Raw genomic sequence first — 27,049 nt, forward strand, 5'->3', positions numbered from 1 at the left:
ATGTGGTTACCAGTGTTCCAAACATCTGTTAATCTACAGGAGCGGCCGATGTGAGTGAGACATTATATTTAATAAACAGTAATTTTAAATCTGAGAAATAATCTTATAATGATAATAGATGATACATATATATATATAACATAATTTTAAAAAGTAACTGGTTACGTTTGTCGTTGTATTGCAAAAAATGTAGACAGTAAATTAGTTATTTATTTTTGCAAATATGCAGCTAAAAAAAAGATATTTTTTTTGCAGCAAAAGAATTTAAAACAAGTCACAATCAGCCATAAACATTACCCATTTTTACATGAGATCAATAGATTTTGGGGAATAATAAAATATAATTAATTATTCATGATAATGGGCCAAATATTGGATTGGCTTTAAAAAACGGAAAATTTCTAAGCGTTTTCTGTTTTGCCTATAAGTATAGTAATTTTTTGCATACAAAATATCGGTTTAAAGATAGATGGTAAGTAAAAATATATCTAAATATCGGATAGATTTTGATGAATCGGATCGGTATAAACCTAATCCAAAATTAAAAATGTATTGATGAAAATAGTTTAAATATAAAACAAAACCGTGATACATTTTTTAGCACAAAGAGTAAAGATTTTCGCTATTTATTATAATTTTCCTAATATTACAATATTTATTAAAATGCTACCATTCCTTCCAGCGCATTTGTTGAAAGCTTATTCAGTCTCGCTAAAATGTTTTTACTAATAAGTGGGGATATATCCTACTATAAAAAAATGTTTTATTGTGCAAATATTAAAATATTCTGGTGAAAATGCATTTATTTTGGCATAGTATCTACGGACCTGTTTAGAATATGTATAGGTATCGATACATTTTAAAATTATCTTTAATGAATATGATTATTTCAAAATTTAATTTTAAAAAATCATGCAATTATTTCAAAATTTAATTTTAAAAAATCATGTAATTATTTCTTTATTTTGATATGTATCTAATATGTTTGGCAATGTCTAAAATCAAGGTCATGAAGTGAATTCGTACTGAACGACCGCAAAAATAAATCCAACTTAGTGCCTTGCGGCGCTTAATCAGAAATCTTTTGTCAGATTGATCCCAAAATTTATTTTAAAATATCAGTCGAAAATTTATTTTTATAAATATGTCCCAATCTAATCCGAATTTTTTCTTTTTATTAATTAGGAATACAGTATTAAACTTAGGAAAAATTATAAGTATTGAATAATAAACAATTTGTAGTAATTTGATATGAATATTAAAAAATTACTAGATTAAATTTTGTCGAGATAAAAAATAAATTTTAAAATAAAAATGTCTCTCTGAGTCCAACCAAAAGTGTTAGGGTGGATAGGACTCGAATTAATAGTCCTGCAAATCTGCTAAATATTTTAGGCCAAGCTCGGGTCTTAAATTTTTTTTAAAACTCGGACTAGACCAGGCTCGGGCCTAAAAATATATATAAAAAATAATGTACACATGTTCTCTAGTTTTATCAAAATAAAATGATAATTAGATGTTAACTGTGATAAGAATAAAGCAGTTAGTGATTTATACTTTATATCCAAAAAATGCGTTTAATTTACATTTTAAATTAATAATTTAGATTTGGGCCAGACTTAAAATATAAATCTGGGCTAAGCCAAGTTAAGAATTTTGGGCCAGGCATAGGCAGAAGAAAAAATTTGAAATTTTAAGGAGGATCAGTTTATGCAAAGTTCTAATTTAAATTAAAAATCAAATTAATAACTCATCAAAAACTTTTACATTTTCATGTTTTATAAATCACCTTTTTTGAAAAAGTAATTTTCTATAAATATATTTATAAGGCTGTGCTGATTCCAATATTGATGCAAACCTGATCTGATAGATAACTAAGATTTAGATTAATTTTTATTTCCCATCTATTTTTGAACCAATTTGATAAAATAAATAATATTTTATATGCAAAAAATAAATTTTACATGCAAAAAATAACTATGGGGCAAAACAAGAAACACTTTGAAATTTTCTGTTTTTTATGGTCATGAATGATTAATTGTATTTCAATATTACTCCCTAAAAGTTATATTTAAAATATTATAGATGATTGTATCTTCAAATATTTTTAAAGTGTTTTCTTGCTGGTAAAACTAATATAAAATTTTAAGCTACTTTTATTTTAAAATAAATCAACATTTTTTAAAACAGTATAATTAAGATAAATTGAAATTTAGTTCCTTTCATTCATTTATTATTATTAGGAAATTCTAAACAAAATAAAAAATATTTAAATATATATATAATCATAAAAAATAATATTAGATTGTATTGATCTGATATTTTTGAAAATAGCCTGAGTGTTGATCTATAAAATGGAATAGGAGGAATATTTTTACAATGGCTTTATATAAATACTAAAAAGTTATCACTTAGAGAATGTTTTCTGATCATGATCAAACTTTGGATGAGTTACCAGTTAAAATAGATTATATTCACAATTTATAAAAATAAAATATATCTTATATATAAAAATTTAATCTATAAATAATAATTTAATCTGATTTTAAGATAAACTTTATATAAATTCAAAGGCTTACTCATAAAAATTAATTCAATAGTTCTCAAAATAAATAAATAGAATAAAATTAATGTGTTTAAAAATTTAAAAAGTTTCATACTATTTATATTAAGCATCTATGTAACAATTCAATTGTATGAAAATTTGCCTTAAATTATATAGTATTACCTATAACTTATAGTTCATTGTCTAGTTAAAATGAAAAATGTGCTAAGTGATAACCAAAGATAATATTATGCATATTAAATTTTGTGGGTTCAGCTAGATAATTAATTATGCAGATATAGCTAACAGAAATTCCAGTATTTTATATTAAAAAAAATATCGAAAGAAGTTTTTATGTTATACATTAGTTTAGGATTCTTTTAAGAGATTAATTATAAGGTATTTCAATAAATATAGAATATCTGTTTTATATCTTAAATATATTAGAAGCTTAGTTTTAAATAAATTTAAACATACATAATTGTAATATATTTTTAAAATACACTTTCTATTTCTCATATTCAAATTAATATGTTAAAGATTTTATAATAACTTTGAAATTTCAGAGCATAAAAATTTAGTTTTCGGCAGAGATTGCATTTTTCATAAATCACATGTTATGTGCATCTTTTAAATCCTCGAAATACACATATGCAAGTAAATTGGATATAAATAAATGTAACAAAATTGCAAATATAAAGAAAAACAAAAGCATATAATGCGAATCCATGATACATTGTTTGTAATACTTAATGGTTTGAGCGAATATATAAAAAGGACATAATATAGTATAAAGTGAAATGCTAAATATCGTCTATAAGGTGTGCATATTTAATTAATTATTCTATCATTTCTAGATTGAATTTAAATCCCTATAATATAATTAAAATATTTGTAAAAAATTAAATATAAGTTTTTATATAAAATTCAGTGATGCCTTTAGTTATAAATGAACCAAAAAACTGGTTATAAAAATGTTTTTAAGGAAAAGGAAACAAATCTTAAATATTTAATTACCATTTGAATTTGGTTCAGAGTTCATATTTATTTTGGTGTGATTATGTTTGAATTCAAAATCCTCATTTTCATATTTACCAATAGGACATTCACGGTAAACTACGCATAAATATTCGTTTGTCCCGTCGTAATTATAAGACGATCCCACACTTATCAGCTAAAAAATATTAACGTTTTTAAATAAAATTTTAAGATACAAATCATAATTAGTTATTTTGAAAAAAAATTTATGTCTAGCGTAATAAAGAGTAGTGAGTGTTATATTATAATTATTATTATCGAAATATTATAATATCCAAACTAAAGTTCTGTTAAATATTTTACTACCTGATCCTACTCTTAGCCTTGTTGCAAATATTTTTGAGATTTATGTCTGGCCTCTGGCCCGAAATTGTGAAAAATTGTTTAGAGATAACAAAGTAAAAAATATTTATTTTACCTTAATGTTATGAAAATTAAATATTCAGTAACTTTGATGATTTAATGATGTTCATCTATTATTTTATTTATTATAAAATGAATAGTAAATAGGACCAATCCAAAATCTTTTTGATACATATGAAAAATTATCAAAGTTGAGCTTCAGTTCAAATGTATCCAAAATTATGGACTCTCTAAGTTGGTGGTGGGATACAAGTTTAAAATTTAAAAATATTCTTTCCCGGTAAAATGATAGTGGGCTCGTCATAATTTGAATGATGAACCTCACTTGATATGTATATTTTCAAAATATTTAAGTAAGAAATATCATGGAGGATATAAGAAAGCTAAAAAATATTTCGTTTTTCATAATATTGGGGGAAAAAAATATAGAATGCCCTAGTTCTCAAATAATTTTTTTTTGATAATAATTATAAACATTTTGCCATGCCGAAAACGATGTCGTTTATGGAAATCGCGTAGGCGCGCGCCATCGATTTTCATATCAGCGGCCCATGGGATGGGCAAAATTATTTTAAAAATAATTTCCATATTTTATGCATTTTTATTTTGAAAATTGGTCATAATTATCATATCAATCAGGATTTTGATGAATTCAATCAATCAATAATCTAATTCCAAAAGTTACCATTTTTACATATCTAAGTGTTTGATTAGGTGATATGAACACCACTCATGCTTGGGTCATAGTTTACATTAGTGATCTGCATCAGGCCTAATTTTTTAAGCTCGGCCCGGCCCGAAATTATTTTTATAAAGTTTTCCTCGGCCCGATTTTATTTAATAAACGATATATTATATATGGCGTCTATTTTCTATAAATATAATCACATATTTTTATTTTAAATAAAAAATTCAACATAAGATTGAAAAATTTAAGATATATTTTAAAAAATTTCTAAGGCCCGACCCGACCCAGTAGATGACATTAAATACCTTTAGTTGAAAATCTTATCAAAAGAATATTTATTACTGCTCCAAGATATAAAACGGCATAAACTGAATTTGAGTTAGGGGCAGATTAAAGAAAAAGGTACAATAGATCTAACATCAGACATTCTAGATATGGATAACACGATTCCACCCTAATATCAGTTTCAAATTATCGATTCCAATGATGATAATAACAATAATGCCACATATGAAAACGTTAAAAATAAATGTTCCAACCATGTGGAATAGTAACTTAATTATGGTTTAAAGCATATCTGGAGTAAATAAATATTTAATTAATAATGTTTTGAAAAGAATTGGGATATCTCACACTATAAATCAGATCTAGTAGAAGAACTATTAGCTTTTCTTTCAAAATTGAAAGAAATAGTTGAATTTTTATCAGCAGAAAAAGGACTACCTTTAACCTGGTATCATTTTTTAGATATGAAATTGAAACAAATTTAATAGTAAATGATAATGATAGCTCGGAATTCATTTCTCTAAAGGAAAATAAGCTAAAAAAATAGATTACGTTTTCTTTTGCGATCAGCAAGTTATACATTTAAATTTATTTTTATTTCAAAAATAATATGTCAAAAATAAAAAATTGTGTGAATGTATATGATAGAATAAAATTACTCAGAGTGGAAATTTATTGTAAAACATCTTAAACGTATAGAGTATTATGATATTAAGGTAGTAAATATAGCAATAAGATAAAATATTAAATTCAAATTATTTGATAAAATTAGAAACTTAATATTCAACAAGTACAAATTATGATTCCACTTTAAGTGATTTAGAGAATGACATATTCTTCAAGGAAAACGCCATTCACAAGTATGGATGTTTTAAATTTCTGTAGAGAAAAGAGGATCGATATTCATAATCATTACATGCTAGAAAAAATTCTCTGGTTTCCGGCAACTAGCACACTTAGGGAAAGAGTCAAGGAGATCATTATTATGTCCGGAAAATTTTAATAAAATCATTTTTATAAATGACAATTATAAAATTGATTTTGAATTTATATTTTTCTCTTCAATAAAAATCTAATAATTTAATTTTTCTTAAAAAAAATTTTATAAAAAATTTATAACGATGCACCGATTTATGACGCCTATGTTGACAGAGGCTAAAAACAGGCGCGCCGCCGACTCCCGATTAGATTTTCGAAACTCACTCTGGCCGCTGATAGTTTCGTCGGCGTACAGGTCTAATTATAAATAACGGCGAATAATTGACCCAGTACTTTTTAAAAAAATTCTTAGTCTTTTTTTAATTTTTACCAGTAAATTTAATTAGTAATAAAATAGAATATCAGTATTAAATATAAAATAGGCTGTATTTTAGAGTTAAAAAATCTGATCATTAAAATATAATTTTCTCAGCAAAAAAATCTTTATAACTAATAATGAAATTATCTAGTAATAAGTCATTCAGTGTCAAAAAACACCCTTTCGCAAATCCCTCACACTGATTGCTTAAAGGATTAGATATATGTCTCTGTATAGGGTAAAAAAAAAATAATCAAAAAATCAACCTATTGGGCAAGGTTTAAAGGTTAGAAAGATATTTATCTGAACTGTAAATGTCTAGGAAAAATGTAGGTTATGCAGGTAAAAATTATTTTTATTTATATTTGAGTTTCATTTTTTTATTATAAACGAGTTTAAATTTAATACTAAATATGTTTAATAATAAAGCAATATATTTTAATAATTATATTTTATTTAGTCAAATAATAGATGCCATAAACCTTTTAGTGTAATCTTATAAACACCCACCTCCCAAATATTAGAATTAATTTCAGAATTTTTCAGGAGTTTATATGTCTATAAAAACATGTTTGGAGTAATTTCAACTTTATAATACTTAATACGCAAGGTGGCGTTTGTTATTTAATATTATAAATATCGAGACCTGCAGGCCCGGCCCTAAGTCCGGCCCGTATTTTAAATTTTTAAAATATACCCGGGCCGGGTCTAAAAAACACCCGGGGCGGGCCGTATTTTTTTAAAAAATTTATACAACATGAATTATTATATTCGTAAATTAGATATAGTAATAATGATTAAATATAGTTATGATTAATATAATGTTTGGAGTTAACACTAGCTAACACTCATAGTATCTATTATTACATAAAATTATAGTTTTCCTGCCATGGAATAAATACGCAAAGGATTAAACATTATTATATAATATATGTTATATTTTTTATTAATTAAAATATCAGTTTTATTTTTTTTATAAATACAATTAATATAGTATATTCTCAAAATATTATTTACACAAATTTTTTATAATATCAATTTGTAATATACTAAATATCTGTTTAGAATAAAAAAATAAATAAAATATGATAGTTGTTAAACGGCTCGTTTTGAGCCGATTTTTAAAAACGGCTAAGGCTGCATTCATAGTGGAGACGGATCCGTTTTTACATCCGTTCCGTCAAAAGTCAAACTCATTAAAAATGATATAAATGTTCATAGACTATAAAAAAATTGTAAGTAACGTTATAACACTCTATAAGATTTGCCGGATCAAAAAGTCAAAATGTTTTGACTTCAAAATTTGCCGGATCCGTTTTTAAGACGGAAGGTATCGGAACGGACGCACTATGAACATATATATCATTTTTAATGAGATTGACTTTTGACGGAACGGATGTAAAAATCGGATCCGTCTCCAATATGAATGCAGCCTAACTCAGTTTTTTATCCAGAAAAATAGTATGCAAGCCTGAAAATCTTGCTCATAGAGGGAGCAAAGGTCTAGACATTTAGTATCGAAATTTCGAGGCTTAGTCAGTGTTTTTCTGGCGAAAATATTGAGTTAGCCGTTTTTAAAAATCGGATCAAAACAAGCCGTTTAACAACATTAGCTAATATGCTTGCTTATTAAATGATAATACTCGCCGAAAAATATGATAAAATATCAAATAGGTCAATTTTTAATATACCAGGTCGAATATAATTGTAAAAAATTCATAGCCGGGCCTAAAAAAAATTTTTAAAAAAATCCGGGCCGGCCCAAATTTTTTTTTTAAATATCCGGGCTGGGCCGTAAAAAATTTTTGAAAAAAATTTCCGGGCCGGATCGATTTTTTTTAAATCCGGGCCGGGCCGTGCAAATGGTACCTCTGCAGGTCTCTGATAAATATAATATTCCAAGCTAATAAATTTTTGGACAACTTTAAAAAATTAGACGTTTTAATGGTAATAATTAAAATTTTTATTTTCATATCAAACAGAAAAATTAATTTAATTTATGAACTCATTTTGCTAGTAATACAATTAAAATAATTGAGGAAAATATATATATATTGGCAAATATTAAAATGAAAAAATGAATATTTACTTAAATTTCATACCCAGCCTTAACCTTAAGATACTGACATTATTTAATTTATACTGGTAAAATTAATAACATACTAAGACCGTGTCCTAGGTGGGTCTAATACTCAAAAGCCAAAAAAAGCAAAAGATAACATTTAAAAAAAACGAAAAAGCATAACCAAAAGAACGAGAATAAAATACGAAAAATAACAATGCCACCAAATATATAAATAAACCCGAATAGGATGTTCTCGATCAAATACTCTCTAGCCTATACTAAAAAGCAATTAAGTATCTAAATTAAGCAGACCTAGAGCACGTCCAACAATTTTTTTTATTATAAGGAAAAAATATTTTTTTTAAATGCAAGGTTTCGAAGAAAATATTGGAGAAATAAATAACAATATTTTATACCTATCTGCCTATAAATATATGAAATCACAATTTTTATAGAATTCATAAAGAATATAAATTATTGTAATTTTATAAGCAGAAAATGATAACATAACTAAAAGCAGGTAACAAAAATTATATGAAGTGGAAACCCTATATATTTTATATAAATAATTTATAATATGAAAATAATCTTTTATAATATATGTAATATAATGAGTATTATTATAACTTGTTTAAACTTCCAACCATCAGAGAGAGAGGAAATAGTATGAGTTAATTCATCCTCTTGACAATGTATCACTCTATATACGTGTTTAACGTTATTCTTTATTTTTAAAATATGATTTAAATTTGATATAAAAATAATCGCTAAAAACATAAAACTATAACGACTTATTAAATCATCATGTCAGACTATTATATCTGCACGTTATTTTTTATTATATATAAGAGATCTAAAGACCTATACTGAAATCCATCTTAGTCATAATAGTATAATCTAAAAAATCCAAGCTGGCCTGGGTCTAAATAAAAATTATAAACATAAGCTAGGCCTAAAAACAATACATAAATCGGGGCAAGGGTGCAATCATTAAAAAGAAATTTAAATTATATCAAATAGTGTTGGCATAATTAAATCAAATTGATTTTTAAACAGCGATTTATATCAATGATTTATTGAACAAATAATGTTTAGCTTTTGTTTTCAAATAAATCATTTTACTATATTTTGAACAATGAATTTTGATAAAATCGCTAAATTTTATTATGTTATTGCTGAATTAATTTTTGAACAGGGCATAAATTTGAAGATTTTTTATATCTCCTTAAATTTTAACAATAAAAATGATTCTTATAGAAATTAAGTTAAATATTGATTCAATATTTTGTTGGAACTATAATAATTTATTTCAGGTGCAGTAAAAAAATGTTATTTTAAAAAAAGAATAAAATATGTTTACCATTAAAATTTAATTATAAATATGCAACTATTAAATAATGACAAACATGATAAAACACTTTTTAGCTAATTCAATCTTGTTAATTGAAGAATCATTAATTTATAATCAGGTAAGAACACTTAATAAAAAAAATGAAAATACTGCAATTAATTATTTTCCTAAAATAAAATGTTTAAAATCAAATTAAAAATTATTTAAAATTTAAAAAAAATATATCTCATCTTATTTTAGTATCCAACCGAAATCATAATCAATTTCCGGTTGATTTTTCATATAAATTTCAACAATACAACATTTAATCTTTGTAAAAAACGATATAGTTGCCGTAAAAAATAATGAAGAGTTGCGTAGATCTCGATAATATTTCATCTGTTAATATCCTCAATAACTGTCACCATTAATCAACCAAAATATCAAGGCTGCTATTTCCATAATCTAAATCTTATTGCAACGAACGATACAAAAAAAAGCTGAAAATTTTTAAAAAAGGCTAGCATTTGCGGTTAACAAACAGAATATATATAGGATAAAATGATGGATATTCTTTTAGTAAAAATGGAGATGTATCTTATAGCTCCTAATAAGATTCATTAGAATTCTTATTACCAGATCAAACTATTGGATAATAAGATACTTACGGAGGAAGTGTGTGATTAGATTAAATTTATGATGTTTAGACAAGAATTTGTTTATCAAAGAACATTTATTGGTAATGTACAGGGCAGTAATTAGAGGGGAGTATTTGGTGCCCCCTCCCAATGAACTTGAACCGAATTTATATTTATTTTTTAATGAATCAGAAGCAAACCGTTTTAAAAAAATGAGCTAGAAATATATAACCGATTTATACAGTTTCATAAGGTTTTTAGTTTATAAATATTAGAATAATGTATTTTCATAATATATTTTTAGCATATTTATCTCTAGACATTATTTGCTTTTTAATTTGTTTTTTTTAAAATATTTATGTTTGAATAGAGTATAAATTTTCTTTTATAAAAATAAGCAATCCAGAATTTAAAAAATATCTCATGGGGAAAATATGAATAATCGTGATAGGGATCCTTTTTTGGAAAAAATAAGATCCTGGAACATAATAACTTCTTTTTTAAAAGATTTGATTCCTTTTTAGCCCATTAATGGTCAAGATTCTTCTAGTGGATAAAAATGCTCAATTTTTTCAAATTATATTGATTAATGCTCAAATATGATATTCTAAAAAAATAATCCTAAATAGAAAATCTAGCCTGGTGCATATATGCACCGTTAACCATTAAGAGGTTAAAAAAGATAAAAATTATATAAAATACTATAAGATTAAAAAACAACAAATATCTTTATTCTTTTTTTTGTAATTTATAATAAAAACGAGAAAATGTTTATATATTATGAAAATCCTTGAAACATTTAATATGGAGTGCGATTTGACATGTTTGGCACATATATCTTGAGTGCGTATGGCAATATCTGCATCTTCGTCTTTTTCCATCTATAATTTTGAATAAATAATGTCCAGATGAATCAATAGGGTTTTCACACTGTAATGCAAACTGGCTGGCGTGACCTGTACTTGAATTTTTTTCAATTTTTACTGGCGTTCGAAGGAGGTAGTTAGTAACTCCTCGTCTAAATGCAAGCAAACTCTTCTTGTCATCTCGATTCACGAATTTCCAGATTTTCCATGAATTTACCAAAGCTGCATCAATAAAATTGGTGAATATTGGCCACCACCATTTTTTTCCTCTTATTTTTATTCTATATGTAGATATTAGATTATCACATAGATCAACTCCACCCATGTGTTTGTTATAAGCAGTTACCATATTTGGCTGAGGAATTTTTATTTTAGAAGATATTTTCTTAGAATACCTTGAAATATTAGAAAGCAAAGAGATAGTGTGGCATGTCGATGCAACGGTCACCACCGAATTATCATTCAAACGAACTACAAATATTTCGTTTAATTTTTCAAACCTATAATCATAATATCCTCTTTCTTTTTTTGCTACAACCTTTATAGATTCAACTGGGCAATGCTCTATTCTATTGTCCCTCACAGTTCCAGTTGCAAAATATCCCATTTGTTTTAAGTATGACAAGAGTTTAAATGATGTAAAGAAATTATCAAAATATATTTTATGATAATTTGGTTTTTGCAATGCCTTTAATAATTTTATGATTACATTTCCACCTAATCCATATTCATATTTATTTTCGCTTTTTCCTTGATATATATCAAATGAGAATACGTAACCGTCGGAAGAAGCCAATATCCAAGACTTGTATCCGAATCTAATTGGTTTTCCTTTTATGAACATTTTGCAAGAATGTCTTCCTCGATATGGTATCATCTGTTCATCTATTGATAAATGATGTTTGAAAATTCCGAATTGCTGAAATTTATTATTCAATATATTAATGTAAGGCCTAACTTTATAAAATCTATCATGTATATCTATTTTAGTATTGTCTGCCAAATGGATATTATATTTCAAATTTCGAAATTGTAATTGGGTCATTGTATCCCGGATTATTGGAATAGAAATATCGCTATCATTAGACCAGTACATTCTTTCTTGTGGGAGAGAATGATATCCAGTAAATAATAGAATTCCAATAAATCTCTGAATATATTGGATGGTTATGCATATGTTAGGTCTATTCATTTGTTTAGAATAATTATTACTTTGTTCTACAATTAGGGAATATAAGTCTTGTTGAAAATTAAAGAAAATATATCTGATTGACTTTTACCATGTAAATCATTTTCAAGTTTTATTACATCTTCCTTTTCTCCATTGAAAGGGCTTGAAGAATATATTGCATCCGTTTTTCTCCATTTTAAATTGTGAGAAATTCGAGAATAGCTTCTTGTAGAATATGGTTCTGGAAGGTCGTCATCAACTGAATCTCCAATTCTACAGCTGTATCTGAAGGCAAAACTCCGACATTTGTTAAATCATTTTCATCGAAATCTTCTTCATCACTAACTGCAGAGGGGTTTGGCGGAATTATAACCATATCTCTTTCTTCAATTGGTTCCTCTTCAAAAAGTTGAGAAAGCGCTTGTTCAATTGTTGGAAAACGTTTCATTAAAAAAATTTATTAAAAATTAAATATCTAGACAAATTATTTTCGTAGAATCTTGATTTTTTTATTAGTCATCTATTATTTTGATAATTTTGATTGAATTGACAAAACAGGTGCATATTTTATATAAATAAAATTAAATCTTCAGAAAGGAAGAGGCTAAAAATAATTTTAAACTTTGAATATTTATGAACCTAATAATTTCATATAATTTGATCGGGATAAAAAATTATAATAGGAACATTATATTATTCGATTTAATCTCAGGGGGCTAAAAATTTTTTTTTAATTATTTTCAAAAGGTCTTTTTTTGGGTATAAAATTTTTTAAAAAAAAATCTTAGGGGGCTCGAGCCACCCACCCCTCCTCCCCCAACCCTTAGTGATGGTAATGGTTTTAAGTGTAATATAAAAAATTATAATTCATTATGTTAAATTTCATTTGTTTAAATTTTTTTAAATAATTTATACTGCTAGATGGTTAACGGTGCATATATGCACCAGTCAACTTTATGTGGTTACCTATTAAAATTTTAATTATTTAAAAATTCAAAAATGATTGATAAATATTGATATATCTATAATATCTACACACTAGTTTTCATCGAAATAATTTTATAATATGCTTGTGAGATCACTTAGAAAATTTTGCATTTTAGACTTCATAAATTCGCAAAGTTTGAGGGTTTCTTAGGGACATAAAAAAATATTTTTTTCATATTTTTCTTTTCCAGTTTTGATTAACAATGTCTAAACTATATAAAAATCTTTTTTATTATTTTTTAAAATAAAAACTACTATGTTAAATAAGGTATATAGGAGGTGGTGCATATATGCACCGTTAACCAGTAACGGGTTAAATGGATCGATTAACAAACCTATATTGGGTGAAATAACATTAATTTTAACAAAATGAGACATATATTTAAAAACTATTTAATATTCAAAATTTATTAATTATTAAAACATAAATTAATGAGGATAATGAAAATAGAATTAAAAACAGTGACATTATTGGAGTGGCCTAAGCTTCAGGTTGAAAAAACCCCCCAATAAAAAATTGGTGATACCCTTGGTTAAAAACATGAATTACATAAAAAAAATAACTACTTGAATAGGCTTGTAATTACGTTCTTGTATCCTTAATTTTATTAATTTTACTAATTCTGTAATATTGTAGAATTCGGATTCTTCTAATACACCTAAAATAATGAATGAGTACTAAATTATAAAATGAAATATTAATTAATATAAAGTATAGTTAATAGAAATGTACCATATCCCTGGTAAAGGTTAGGCCCGGATCTTCCCGCGTTGGATCCGGTTGGTTCATTTAAAAATATATATTAACGCATTTATTTTTAAAAAATGATAATTTATAAATCATAAATAATTTTGTTTAAAATATGTAAAATTAATAAACAAAGCAGTTTACAACACTAAAATAATCTCTTGAAATATAAAATATTGGATACTGTTGATAAATTCAGTGGCATAGGCATAGGGGGGGGGGGGTTTAAATTTTATTTTAAAAAATTTTTTTTTTTTAAATTTTAATTTAATAAATTTTTAATAAACGCTTGATTTTTATGTTTTAAATTTATTATAAATAATAATAGATATACACATTTGATTATTTTTATATTTATTAAATAAATTTTTTATTATTTTGCATTTCATAAACCTAGAGTAGTCTCTAGACAACAATCGATCAAATACATCTACGATTGAGGATTATTATAAAATACATTTTTATTCCCCTTATTGATACATTTTTATTTCAATTAAAAGAAAGATTTATTAGTCATAATCAGGGTTGGCATGTCGGTCAATTGACCGGTCAAATTCGGTCAATTGCCTGGTCAATTGACCGGAGGAATATTTGACTGGTCAAATACGGTCAAATACTCTAAAATATTAATGGCGAATAAATATTTTGATATAATTAACTAGTATGCATTAAAAGCATGTTTATCAATCTTATTATTTTTTTGCCTAATCATTGCCGTTTCTCGCCTTCTTTATTTTTTTCAATTCATTTTTCTTAAAAAAAATAAAAATACCTGATTTATTATAATCATAATATAATTTTTTCATTCTTATTTTTTAATAAATTTAAATTTTATTTAATATTTAGCCGAGTATAAATTATATAAATTCTCATTTGTTTTACTTACACTTGCTATATTTGGTTTTTAAAATTAATTTTCATTTTAATTGTTCTGGTCAGATTTACGGAATATTATTCAATTCTGGTAAAAAGTTTATTATATTATATTTATAATATTAAGAAATTATTGGAATAATTGGTCGATAATTATAAAATAGTTAAGATTGATTAACTTTACAATAATCAAAATCATTTTTTGTTAAATTTTAATATATTAGGGATTATGGTCAAACCAAAGCATCATGTTTGGAAACATTTTCAAGAAGTACGCGATGGTAAATCAGTTAAAACGGTGTGCAAGTTTTGCAAGATGTCCTATATCACCCACGTTGATAGAATGGTCAAACATTTATTAAGCAGCTGTACTATGTGCCCTGTTATAATTAAGGAAAAATTTTATTCAAATTCCAAAATATCAACCCCTACAAAAAATATCACAAATGTAATTTGTAATACTTCTAAGTCTAACTCTAATGAAGAATTGGGTGAAATTAGTGAGAATGATTATCAAATGAACAATATTTTGTCTTGTGACTCAGGAGAATTTGATTCCCTTATTTCTAATCAATCTACAAGCAAGGCGATTAAATATAAATCTCAATCTTGTATAACCGGTTTCATAGATAGAATTAATCCCAAAGAAAAAAATGAGTTGGATCAATTGTTTGCAAAGGCTGTATATGCGAGCAATTTACCTTTCCACATCACTGAAAATCCCTACATCCAAGAATTTTTTAAAAAAATACGTCCTATTTACACATTACCCAGGAGAAGGCAGCTGGCTGGATATCTTCTAGACAAAGCGTCAGGTGATATGGAGGTGAGAGTTGCAGATATAATAGATAAAGCTCCTTACTTATCAATTGTATCAGATGGCTGGAGCAACATTAGAAACGAGAGTATTATTAATTTTATGGTGATGACGCCTGTTCCAGTGTTCTACAAATTTCTAAATACTGAGGAAAATCGCCATACGGCAGATTATATTGCCCAGGAATTTAAAAATGTAATTCATGAATTGAATCCGGTAAAAGTATATTCTTTAGTTACTGATAATGCCGCTAACATGAAAGCAGCCTGGAGAATTCTAAAATCTGAATCTATTTATAATCATATACAATGTTATGGTTGTGCAGCGCATACATTGCAGTTATTCTTTCACGATTTTGAACGATTGGACGCCTTCAGTGACCATATTTCAATAATTAAAAAAATTGTTAAATTTTTCAAGAATAAACACATACCAGCTGCAGTATTTTCCCGTAATAAGAATCTTCATGGCATACCATCTACATTAAGTACAATTAGCCAAACAAGATGGGCATCGTCAATAAAATGTATGGAGCAAATTCAAATATGCAAGAAAGCTCTAAAAGCATCAGTTGTTGAAGAAGCTGTTTGTGATAATTGTCCCATAGAAATTACCAATAATATATTAAACGAAGAATTTTGGACGAAAAATTTAAAATTTTTAGCTATACTCCAACCTTTAGCTACCTCATTGTTGAAAGTGCAAGGGGATAAATGTACTTTGGCCCAAGTAAAAAACGAGATGCTTAATTTGGAAAAACACATAATACAATCATGCCATGATTCTATATTTTCTCCATCTCAAGAAAAAAAAATTAAGGTTATGTTTGAAAAGAGAAAAACTGATATAAATACATGTGCTCACAATGCTGCTTATTTATTGGACCCCCAATATCAAGGGGAGCATCTTACTAATACTGAATTTGATGAAGCATGTAATATAATACAAGAATTGGGTATTTTACAAGGTGGTGATAATCAAAATATTTTGAGTAATATAGTAAATTTCAGAAGCAAAAGCGGTATATTTAATAGCCATAATATGTGGAAAGTTGTAACTTCCATAAGAAACAATCAAATTTCGGCCTCAAGTTGGTGGAATGCATTTTGCCCACCTTGCCCATTAAGAGAAGTCGCTAATATTTTACTAACATTTCCTAGTTCGACTTCTTCTTCTGAAAGAAATTGGTCGGTTTGGGGCAATATTCACACGAAAAACAGAAATAGATTAAAGGCTTCTACAGCAGGAAAATTAGTAAGAGTGTATCATAATTTAAGATTGATTAAAAATATTAAAGAAAATAATGATATTGAATATGAATCGGAACAAGACTCTGCCACGGAGGGTGAAACATTGACTATAGAATGAATTAAAAAATATTATGATATTTATTATTATACATAGATTTATTATAATATTATATAAATGCAAAATAAAGTTAATATTGGTGTAAAAAACATTTATTTGAATTTGACCATATTTGACCGGTCAAATATCGGTCAATTGACCGAATTGTATTTGACCGGTCAAATGCACAACCCTGGTCATAATTATATTTTAAAAAGCTTTTATTTTCTTTTGCCGATTGAGTCTAAACTGTTGATTACACTTGAAACACGAGAGGATATTAAAAAAATCTCAGTTTTATGCTGATGATTTAGTAGGTTCATATAAGTTACTTTGTGATGTCGAATTTTGGTATAAAAATCTTGACAGAATATGGTATTCTTTGAGACCAAAAAATGCTCTGCAGGCCCTTTCCATGTGTAATTGCATTTTAGATTCCCTGCCTAATATCAAAACATTATTAATTATTTTAGCTACCTAGCCAATTAGTACCTGCACTAATGAAAGGTCTTTTTCAACTTTAAAAAGGTTAAAAACCTATTTAAGAAACACAACCGGTGAAAAACGTTTAAATGGATGAGCCCTATTGAATATTTATAAGGAGATTATTTTAGATAAAAATTTGATTCTAGATGAATTAGCGAAATCTCAGAGAAAAGTAGATCTCTCTTTTTAGATTCAAATCAAAAAATAGCAATAATATTTTATTAGTTTTAATATATAATCAATTTTTTTTTGTAAAAAAAATATTATTTATAAGATAATATCATCATATTTTTTTAAACCATTATTTGCATAAGAATTACACATTTTTTATATAATTGTAAAAAATTACTTTTTTTTAAATAGAGTCTTTATACATTATAATTTTTAATATTAAAATCTGTATTATATAAAATATCAACATTTTGAAAATATTTTAATTAATAAAAATATATACATGATTAAATAAAGGAATGTAAAATATATAATAAAATACCCTAAAATTTTGTTATATGAAAATATAAAACAATTTTAACAAATCCAAAAATATAAGGAATTCGCCTCCCCCAAAAATTTTAGCCCCCCCCCCCCTACCATGATAAAATCCTGGCTACGCCACTGGATAAATTATATTAATATCTACTGTTAAAAATATACTAATAATTTAAATATGTTTTTATTATAGTTTGAGCAAAAATCTTATAAGATCTTTTTTTAAAGAGATTTTTCATCGAATTTTACCAAAAATGCCAAAATCTTTTGTAATTTTCAGGCATATAAAATCTTTCAAAATGAAATCAAAGATGTTTGCTAAAAAAAAATTTCAAGTTCTGTTTATCGAATGAATCTACATTATGCGTATAAAGTGTTAATAAATATATTAGATCGGGTACTACAGCATAAGCTGGGCAATTAAAAAAATTTAAGATCCAGTACCAAAACCGATATCGTTGAAAAAATCGGATCCGGTAAATCTCGTGTAGTATGTAAATGAGATTGTTAAATAATGTTAACCCTTAAGTCATATACTCATTTTATTTTCTGACATAAAATCATATAATAAGTAAAATTTACGATTTTTTTATAAAATATTAATAAGTTTTGATAAAAACAATATAACGAAAAAATTAAAATAATCCTCATTTATTATAAAAATTAAGAAATTAAACACATAATTTAGCTTGATGATGACACCTTTTTTGTCATGATATTTGAAAATACTCATATGTCTCATTTGGGGGACAAACCTTACAATGACTACTAATCAACACCTCGTGATATCTTTTTAGGCTTGATATATCGTCTCTTAAAAATCTTAAGTGGAATATTGTACAGAGCACCTAAAAGTTTTTGTTTGATTTTTAACCATGGATTTGACTAGTTTTTTAAACAAATTTCTTCTAGATTAAAGGTTTTTGTTCCGTTTTATGCATATTATAACAATTCAATATTAGTAATATGTAGACCTGTGAGCCGGCCGGCCGCCGATTTTTTTTGGTTACGCCGAAAAAGCCGCCGTTTAAAAAAATCACGGCCGGCGCAGAAATTTCTTTCTACCTTTTTATTCTAATAATTGGTCAGCATCACTCTTGTAATTTTTTAATGTCAATCAGGATTTTGATGAATTTTTATTTTCTACTATTTTAAAATCATAATTATATTGATGTCATTTTAGAATTCAATCAATCAAAAATTCCAAAAGTTACCATAATTTTACATTTTTAAATGGATGCATCTACTTTAATAATTCTATGAATAATTTTAGTATCCTAACTTTGGATAATAAAAAATCCAAAGTCTGGAAATTTTTTGCAAAAGAATTAGAGAATTTATTACTGCTCTAAAATATAAAACTGCAGAGGTTGAATTTGAATACGAGGAATATCAAAGAAAATACCTAAGTACAATAGATTTAACATCAGACATGTTTGATCTTGACAGCATTTCTATACGCGGATAGGCGTTTTCATTGGCAATTCCAATGATAATAATAACAATAATTCCACGCATATGAAAAAAATTAAATGTCCCAACACGTTGGCTAGTATATTAATTATGCTAGAAAGCATATCTGGATTAAATAAGAATTTAATTAATAATGTTTTGAAAAGAAATGGGAAGCACTTTCTCAAATTATGAATCTGAACTGGTAGAAGACTATTAGCATTTCTTTCAAAATTTAAAGAAACTGTCGAATTTCTTTCAGTACAAAAAGGGCCTACTTTAAACTTGTTACTTTTTAGTAGTGAAATTGAAACACATTTAATAGTAAATGATAGTGATAGTTCTGAAATTATTTCACTTAAGGAAAATATGCTAAAAAAACTTGCGTTAAGATTTCCGGTTTGTAATCTGCAAGTAATATTATATAAGTATATTCTTTTATTTTTTATTTAAAATTATCTAAGTATTGGCTTCTCTTTTAGATCCAAGATTTTAAAAATTGACAATTGTGTCAAAGTATTTAATAGAGCAAAATTGCTCAGCTTCAGAATTTATAATAACACATCTTTTAAATTCAAGTTATTTGACAAAATTGGCAAATAAACATCACAAATATAAATTATGAATCCAAGTTAGGTGACTTAGAACAAGAATGCCACAGTTTTCTTGGAAAACGACATTCACAAGATATGGACGTTCTAAATTTTTGGAGAGAAAAGAAGAGTGAACTTCCCAATTTTTCCAGGCTCGCCAAAAATTCTCTGCATTTCGGCGACTAGCATACCTAGTGAAAGAGTTTTCTCTACCGCTGGATTGACGTTAAATTCAAGGAGATCATCATTATGTCCCAAAAATTTAAATAAAATAATTTTTATACATGATAATTATAAAATTATGAAATCGATTTTGGATTTATGAGTTTTCTATTAAATAAATATTAAAAAATATGCCGAGATATCTATAGAGTAGTGTATATTTGTTTGTTTTTTTAAATAATAAGCAATTAAAAAAATTAATGTCATAAAAATTTATAACTGCGCCGATTTTGTTGACGGCAGCTGAAAATCGGCGCGCGGCCGGTCGTCAGTTAGATTTTTTAAAAATTGCGCCGGCCGCCGATATTTTGTCGGCGCACAGGTCTAGTAATATGTGGCATTGTCTTGATTTTTTTTCTCTTTTGAATAATTTTGGTAGGAATGGTGGTATTTAGTGTTGTTAATCGGCTTAGCCGAGTCGGCTCGAACAGAGCTGACCCAAATTTTGGGTCGTTTTTTTCGACCTAACCCGAGTCCAAGCCGAAAAACGACCTCGACCCAAAATATGGGTCGTTTTTTCGACTCAGACTTGAAGTTTTTTTAGGCCAATGTTTAAAAATATATTTTGCAAACATATTAAATTATAATTTCAGTGAAGATGTACCATAGGAAAATGACAATTGTCATAATCATCATTTTTAAGCTTTTTTCAATTTTTTTTAGACAAATGGGTAGCAAACATGTTAAAATAAAATTTCATTGAAGATGTACCATAGGAAAGTGACAATTGTCATAATCGTCATTTTTGAACTTTTTTAAGGCAAATGGGTAAAAATATATTTTGTAAATATGTTAAATTAAAATTTCATTGAAGATGTACCTTGGAAAGTGATAATTGTCATAATCGTCATTTTTGAACTTTTTTGAATTTTTTTAAGGCAAATGGGTAAAAATATATTTTGTAAACATGTAAAATTAAAATATCGTTGAAGATGTACCATAGGAAAGTGACAATTTTCATAATCGTCATTTTTGAACTTTTTTCAATTTAAATGAAGCAGATAGATAAAAATATATAGTGTAAACATGATTAATTTTTCAGTGATGAAAAACTTTGAAAAAATTAAAATAGCCATTGTTCCCTTAACCGCTTCTCTAACACTCTCTCAAATACTTTCATTGCATGTTCTAAGAGTTTAATAGCTCTGTAAGACCCGCAATCTATAGGATCACCTTTCCCCTTGTATACTGGGATAATTATACTTCTTCGCCAGTCCTTGGGAATAGTACCTTCTGTGACAATTTGATTGACTAAATTCATTAACCATTCAATCCCTAAATCATCAGAACCTTTAAACATCTCTGATACCACCATCGTTAAACCCGATGCCTTCCCTTTCTTTATCTTTTTCATTGCTCTCTTTATCTCATCCTTGCCAAATTTACACCCTGGACCTTCTATACCTTTGCACAACTAATTTATTATCCCATTCATTTTCTTCATTCAAAAGTCCTATCATGTAAATCTTCCAGGTGTTCTTAATACCACTACCATCAATCGCCATTTTTCCTTCCATATTTTTCACACACTTTACACCTATCACATCCTGCCTCTTTTTTGACATCTGTTTTGCCATTTGAACCATATTTCCAATTCCATCAGTGCATTCCATTTCTTTAGCAACATGTCTTTTTTCTTCTTGAGTCTTCGCTATTAATTTCTTAGCATTTCTTTTAGCCATCTTATAAATATCATTATGACTATTTTCTTTGCTATTATACCATACTTTGAAACACCTCCGTTTCTCTATACGGCTTTCGCTACCTCCGGGTTCCACCACCAAGTCTCCTTATGTCTAGGCGGCCCTTTTATCCATCCACATACCTCCTCATTTGTCATTACCCAGGCTTTCTTCATGGCTTCCCACTTGTCATTCACCCCAGATGCTTGTGCCATCTCCGCCTCCCTAATCGCCAATGCCATATTGAATTGATGTCTAGCACTCTACTCCTTCAATTTCCAAACCTTCAGCCTTGGGACAAACTTTCTTTTAGTGACCCTGGCACCTTTAAGAGTGAGATCTTCTACAACTAGTCGATGCTGATTTATACATTCCTCTCCCGGTATCACTTTCACATTTTTTACTATACATCGATCACATCTTCTTAATAACAAGTAATCCACTGCACTTTTGGTACTACCCGACTTATAAGTCACCAGCTCCTCTGATTCTTTCTTAAACATTGTATTACAGACAATCATATCCATAGCATCACTAAAATCTAAAATCCTCTCTCCTTCCAAATTTCTCATGCCGTAACTGAACCCTCCATGTACTCCTTCATAACCATCACTACTCGCTCCCACATGTCCATTCAGATCACCAGCCAGGATAATCCCCTCTTCATTTGCCAGTCTCGATGTCACCCCCAATAGACTGTCCCAAAATATATCTTTCTCTTCTTCACTTCTTCCAACCTGAGGAACATATGCCGAGATAATATTATATAGCTTTCTACCAAAAATCATCTTGATAACCATTATCTGGTTGTCTAGCCTTCTCACTTTGACTACTTTGTCTACCAATTTCTCCGCAACCAATACCCCAACTCCAGTCTTACCATAATTACCTCCTTGCCAAACGAATTTATACTTTTTGCTAGTCTTGCCAATCATTCTGGTCTCATTTCCTTTCCATCTAGTCACCTGTATGCAGCACACATATACATGCCTTCTGTGCAATACATCGACGTCTTCTCCCACTCTTCCCGTCATACTCCCAACATTCCATGTCGTGACCCTAACTCGATCACCTGTAAACTGGTTTCTCCACTTTTTATCAGGTCGTTTATGGCCGTCATAAGTTTCATTTTCATAAATAGTGGTTCCACCAGGTTTCCCAATGAGGAGGCCCACGGGGTACTTTGGGCTGTACCCTGCGCATGCTTTGTTGTAACCATAGGGGAATTTTTTAGCAAGGATTTTACAATCAAATGCCCTTCCTGACATCAAACTTTTTAAGTGGTTTTTACACCCCGCCGAGGAGACGGTGTTCCTATTCTAGACCCAGATCACAAGGAACCTTTTAGACCTCCATTAGCCGCCATAAGACGTTGCTACTCCCTTGCCACGATGAGGCTGAAGGTAGGATTTTGGGAATTAAATTAAACACACCACTATGTCAAGTGCTAGTGTTGAGTTTATTTAGCCACACTAATTTATATTTGGTGATAGCTGCTCAAGGCTTGGGGGTTAAAATATAAGGGTTGTGTATTTTATTGGTCAAATACGTTTTGGTCAATTGAGAGCAATATTTGACTGGTCAAATTCAAATAAATGTTTTTCTAAGACAATATTAACTTTATTTTGTATATAAATATTAATTTTATAATATTTTTTAAATTCATTGTCATTCAATAACTAGTTTAGCTCTCCGTGGCAGTCTTGTTCTGATTCATATTACAATTTTCTTTAATATTTTTTAATCAATTTTTATGTTGTCGATTTCTGTTTTAATAAGAATATTAACCCAAATTGACCAATTTCTCTCTGAAGAAGTAGAACTAGGAATTTTTAGTAAAATGCCACTTCTCTACATAGGCATGGTGGGCAAAGCACATTCCACTAATTTGAGGCCGGAATCGGCTTGTTTCTTATGGAAGTTACTGTTTCCATATAATTTGCTATTAAACATGCCACGTTTACTTCTGAAATTTAGGATATCACTTGAAATATATTGATCATCATCACCTTGTAAAATGCCTAATTCTTGATTATGTCAAATACTTCATTAAATTCACTATTAATGAGAACTCTTGATATTGGGGACCCAATAAATAAGCAGCATTGTGATCCATTTTACTTTTTTCAAAAATATTTTTAATTTTTTTTATAGGAGTATTTAACTGTATTTGACCAGGTCAAATACTCCTCTGGTCAATTGACCAACTTACCAACCCTCAAAAATATAGAAATTATTTTGTTATTATAATTTAATATATAAATAAAGCATTTATTTTTTCTTATTTCATTCAAGTCACTATTCATAAAATATTAATAAAATTTATCTAAATATTGAATTTCATTTTTTTTTACAAAAATTTATAATTATCACACTATGTTTTTGAAATATAGTGAAAGTGTGGTGTGTTGTTAGACACAACTTTTGATAGTAGTGATAAATTTAAAATTAGTGTCAAAGTTTTCATCCTTTTTTATTTGAATTCTAATATCAACCATTTGATATTATTAAATCCATAATGAAAACAGGTTTCATTGTCCCAATATACTAGTGTTGTTAAAGTAACTAGTTATCTTTTTTGAAATGTAACTGCCAAAAGTAACTAGTTACTTCTAAAAATATGTATGTATAAATCTAAATAATATATTCAAATAATTATTTTATTTTTAATATGTGAATTGATCATTTATTAAAAGAATATTAAAATTATAATTAATATACTATAACTTTATAAAAATATATAATTAAAAGAAGAGAAATAAAAAAAATAAATAATATATTTTAAGTTTAGTTGGTGGGGCTTAATGACCCAGGTATAGATAGACAGTTGGATCGACAAATTAACTGATATTCTTTGTTGTAGGTAGAAGCCTTCTTTTAAATCACCTGTGAAACATAACCTTTGCCTTATTATTTTAAATAATTTTAGGGCTTGGGGTCCAAATGATCCACAGGTGTCTGAGACTATCCGAACAAACAAAAGATTATTAAGGTGGCTATATTTATTTTTGTATTCTCAGCTTTAGTGATGGAGTTAACATTAAAATATCTGGCAAAATGATCTACAAGTGTTTAATCCCAAGCTTGTGATAAACCTTGGTTCCAAGGGACTAGCTTTGTGCTAAATTAGTTTTAAATTTTGTTTAAATATCTGATTGTGTTCACAAAGGATATGTCCAAATAGATTTTCTTTTCTTAAATTGTTACATTGCTGGGTTTTATAATTTTGCAACCAAATTCAAGTAATAAACCTATTTTTTAATATTATATTTTCTTACAAATTTAACACAATATTTTCAATATTTTTTGCCCTCAAGTTGCTGGCAATATTTATACTTTGGAATTTCATAAGTTATAAATGTATTTTTTTTAAATTTTACTAAATTAGAGCATAAAACTTAGATATCAAATATCATTTCCTTCAACAAAAGATAAATGAAATAACCCTCATTCTATAGGCTAATTTAATTTTTTAAAAAATTAAGGAATTATCTAGGGTATTCATGGTCCTCTTGTTCAGGATTTTATTGCCTTCTAAAAAAAATAGGAAAATTCTATGATCTAAAGTGTTTTCCAAATTATACAATAGGATGATGCATGCATATATAATTAAATAAAAAATAAATTATCTATACCCTTCCCTTACTCTTATAATCACAATTTTCTTGACAAAAAAAACTCAAATATTATATAGTTCTATTTGAATTAACATTAAAAAATATATATTTGCAATAAGTTTAAAATAAATATTTGCAACAACTAGTTATATAAATATCATATTTGCAAATATTTGAGTGAAAAAATCATTAATTCTTAATACATAACCAGAAACCCATTTCTAGAATTAATAGACCATTTTAAAATTTATAAGAACCAGAAAGTAACTCCTAATGTAACTGTAACTAGTTATATTTTTACCAATGTAACTAGTTATGTTTTAAAAGTAACTTTAACAACACTACAATATACCCATAATGAGTGTAGTTGTTTTCCCTCACCAGCCCAAAATCCAATTGGGCCTGATACTTATTTGTCACTTGTATAAGCCACTACTTTAAATATATTTCCTAAAAAACTTTTGCATAATTTGTAAAGATTTTTTTTATAAAATTATTCTTTAAATAAGGTATGACTGGGGGTTGGGGGGGGGGGGGTGGGGATTTTGAAGAACAATTGAAAATATGAAAAATAATAAGCTATACAAATCTAATTGTAATTTTTACATGTACAACTTAAGGGTTAAATATGTTTATATATATAATTTTATACATAACCTTCTTCTGATAAATTTTTATCAATAATCATTTTTCCATGTCTTAAATAATTTAAAATTGGAGCAAAGTATGTTGGATCTCTATCAATAAGATATGAACCCATCTCATCCTAATAAAAAGTTTAATATATATTTTTAAAAAATTTTATTTAATATTTGTAATGTGATATATATTATATTACTTAAAATGATTATGATAATGTATAGTTAAGATAAAATTAACCGTAAAAATTTTTTTTGCATTTACTTTATCCGTGCTAAGGTTAGGATCTTCTTTAATCAATCTATAAAGAAAAGAGTCCATATGCTTTGATAAGGTCGTTTTTGTTGTAATAAATAGGGTCCCTCCAACATTTAATCGAACCCACTGAGATGATGTCGTGATGTTATTTCCAATACTATTCGAACTATAGTCCATTATTGCACAATAATTTCAAGAATTATCATTTTTGCTAGAATATATATGAACTAGGCTAAATACTATCAAGTGACATTTTAATTTGATAACTGTCTGACCTGCACCAATCATTGACACTATATTTGTGTCAAATAAGTTTATGATTTATTTAAAATAAATTAAAATACATAAAAAATGATATAAAAAAGTAATTAGAAAATAATATAATTAGGGCCTCTAAAAGGAAAACTAATTGTATTAAAAAAAATTTTCATGTATATTCACGCTTGTTCATAAAATATTTCATTTTTTTTATTCCTTTTCCAATAGTTGTGTTATCAAGATTCTCCTCTTTTCTTTGTAAAAAATTCCTCATAGAAAATATATCCACTCGCTG

At 27.2% G+C, this 27,049-nt stretch overlaps 2 protein-coding genes across 6 annotated transcripts in view; both read right to left on the reverse strand.

Annotated features, from left to right (window-relative positions):
- Positions 1-3,169, reverse strand: part of LOC135927405 (dimethylglycine dehydrogenase, mitochondrial-like) — a 37,033-nt gene extending 33,864 nt beyond the window's left edge. For all 5 annotated transcript variants that reach the window (XM_065463373.1, XM_065463375.1, XM_065463378.1 and 2 more), the window contains exon 1: positions 3,099-3,169. In XM_065463373.1, coding sequence (XP_065319445.1) covers positions 3,099-3,145 — 47 coding nt within the window. In that variant the 5' untranslated portion in view covers positions 3,146-3,169. The remainder of the gene's footprint in view (positions 1-3,098) is intronic.
- Positions 3,170-3,275: 106 nt separating this feature from the next.
- Positions 3,276-26,748, reverse strand: LOC135927407 (BTB/POZ domain-containing protein KCTD5-like). Its single transcript, XM_065463379.1, has 6 exons — positions 26,503-26,748; positions 26,257-26,365; positions 13,841-13,932; positions 8,909-9,004; positions 3,563-3,719; positions 3,276-3,417 (listed from the first exon to the last, which is right to left on the reverse strand). Exons 1-6 carry the CDS (start codon positions 26,671-26,673, stop codon positions 3,410-3,412), a joined length of 633 nt encoding a protein of 210 aa, XP_065319451.1. The 5' UTR covers positions 26,674-26,748; the 3' UTR covers positions 3,276-3,409.
- Between the last annotated feature and the right edge of the window lie 301 nt (positions 26,749-27,049).

Source organism: Gordionus sp. m RMFG-2023, chromosome 3 (genome assembly GCF_954871325.1).
Source record: "Gordionus sp. m RMFG-2023 chromosome 3, tfGorSpeb1-WG-v2, whole genome shotgun sequence".
Taxonomy (NCBI): Eukaryota; Metazoa; Nematomorpha; class Gordioida; order Chordodea; family Parachordodidae; genus Gordionus; species Gordionus sp. m RMFG-2023.

What these genes read in the sequence shown, in the direction of transcription:
- LOC135927407 (XM_065463379.1), bottom strand. Translation starts at nt 26,673, where the DNA reads ATGGACTATAGTTCGAATAGTATTGGAAATAACATCACGACATCATCT. An exon ending in CTAACCTTAGCACGGATAAA is followed by an intron (nt 26,366 to 26,502) that starts GTAAATGCAAAA and finishes ACTTTTTATTAG; the next exon opens with GATGAGATGGGTTCATATCT. An exon ending in TAAAAATTTATCAGAAGAAG is followed by an intron (nt 13,933 to 26,256) that starts GTTATGTATAAA and finishes TCATTATTTTAG; the next exon opens with GTGTATTAGAAGAATCCGAA.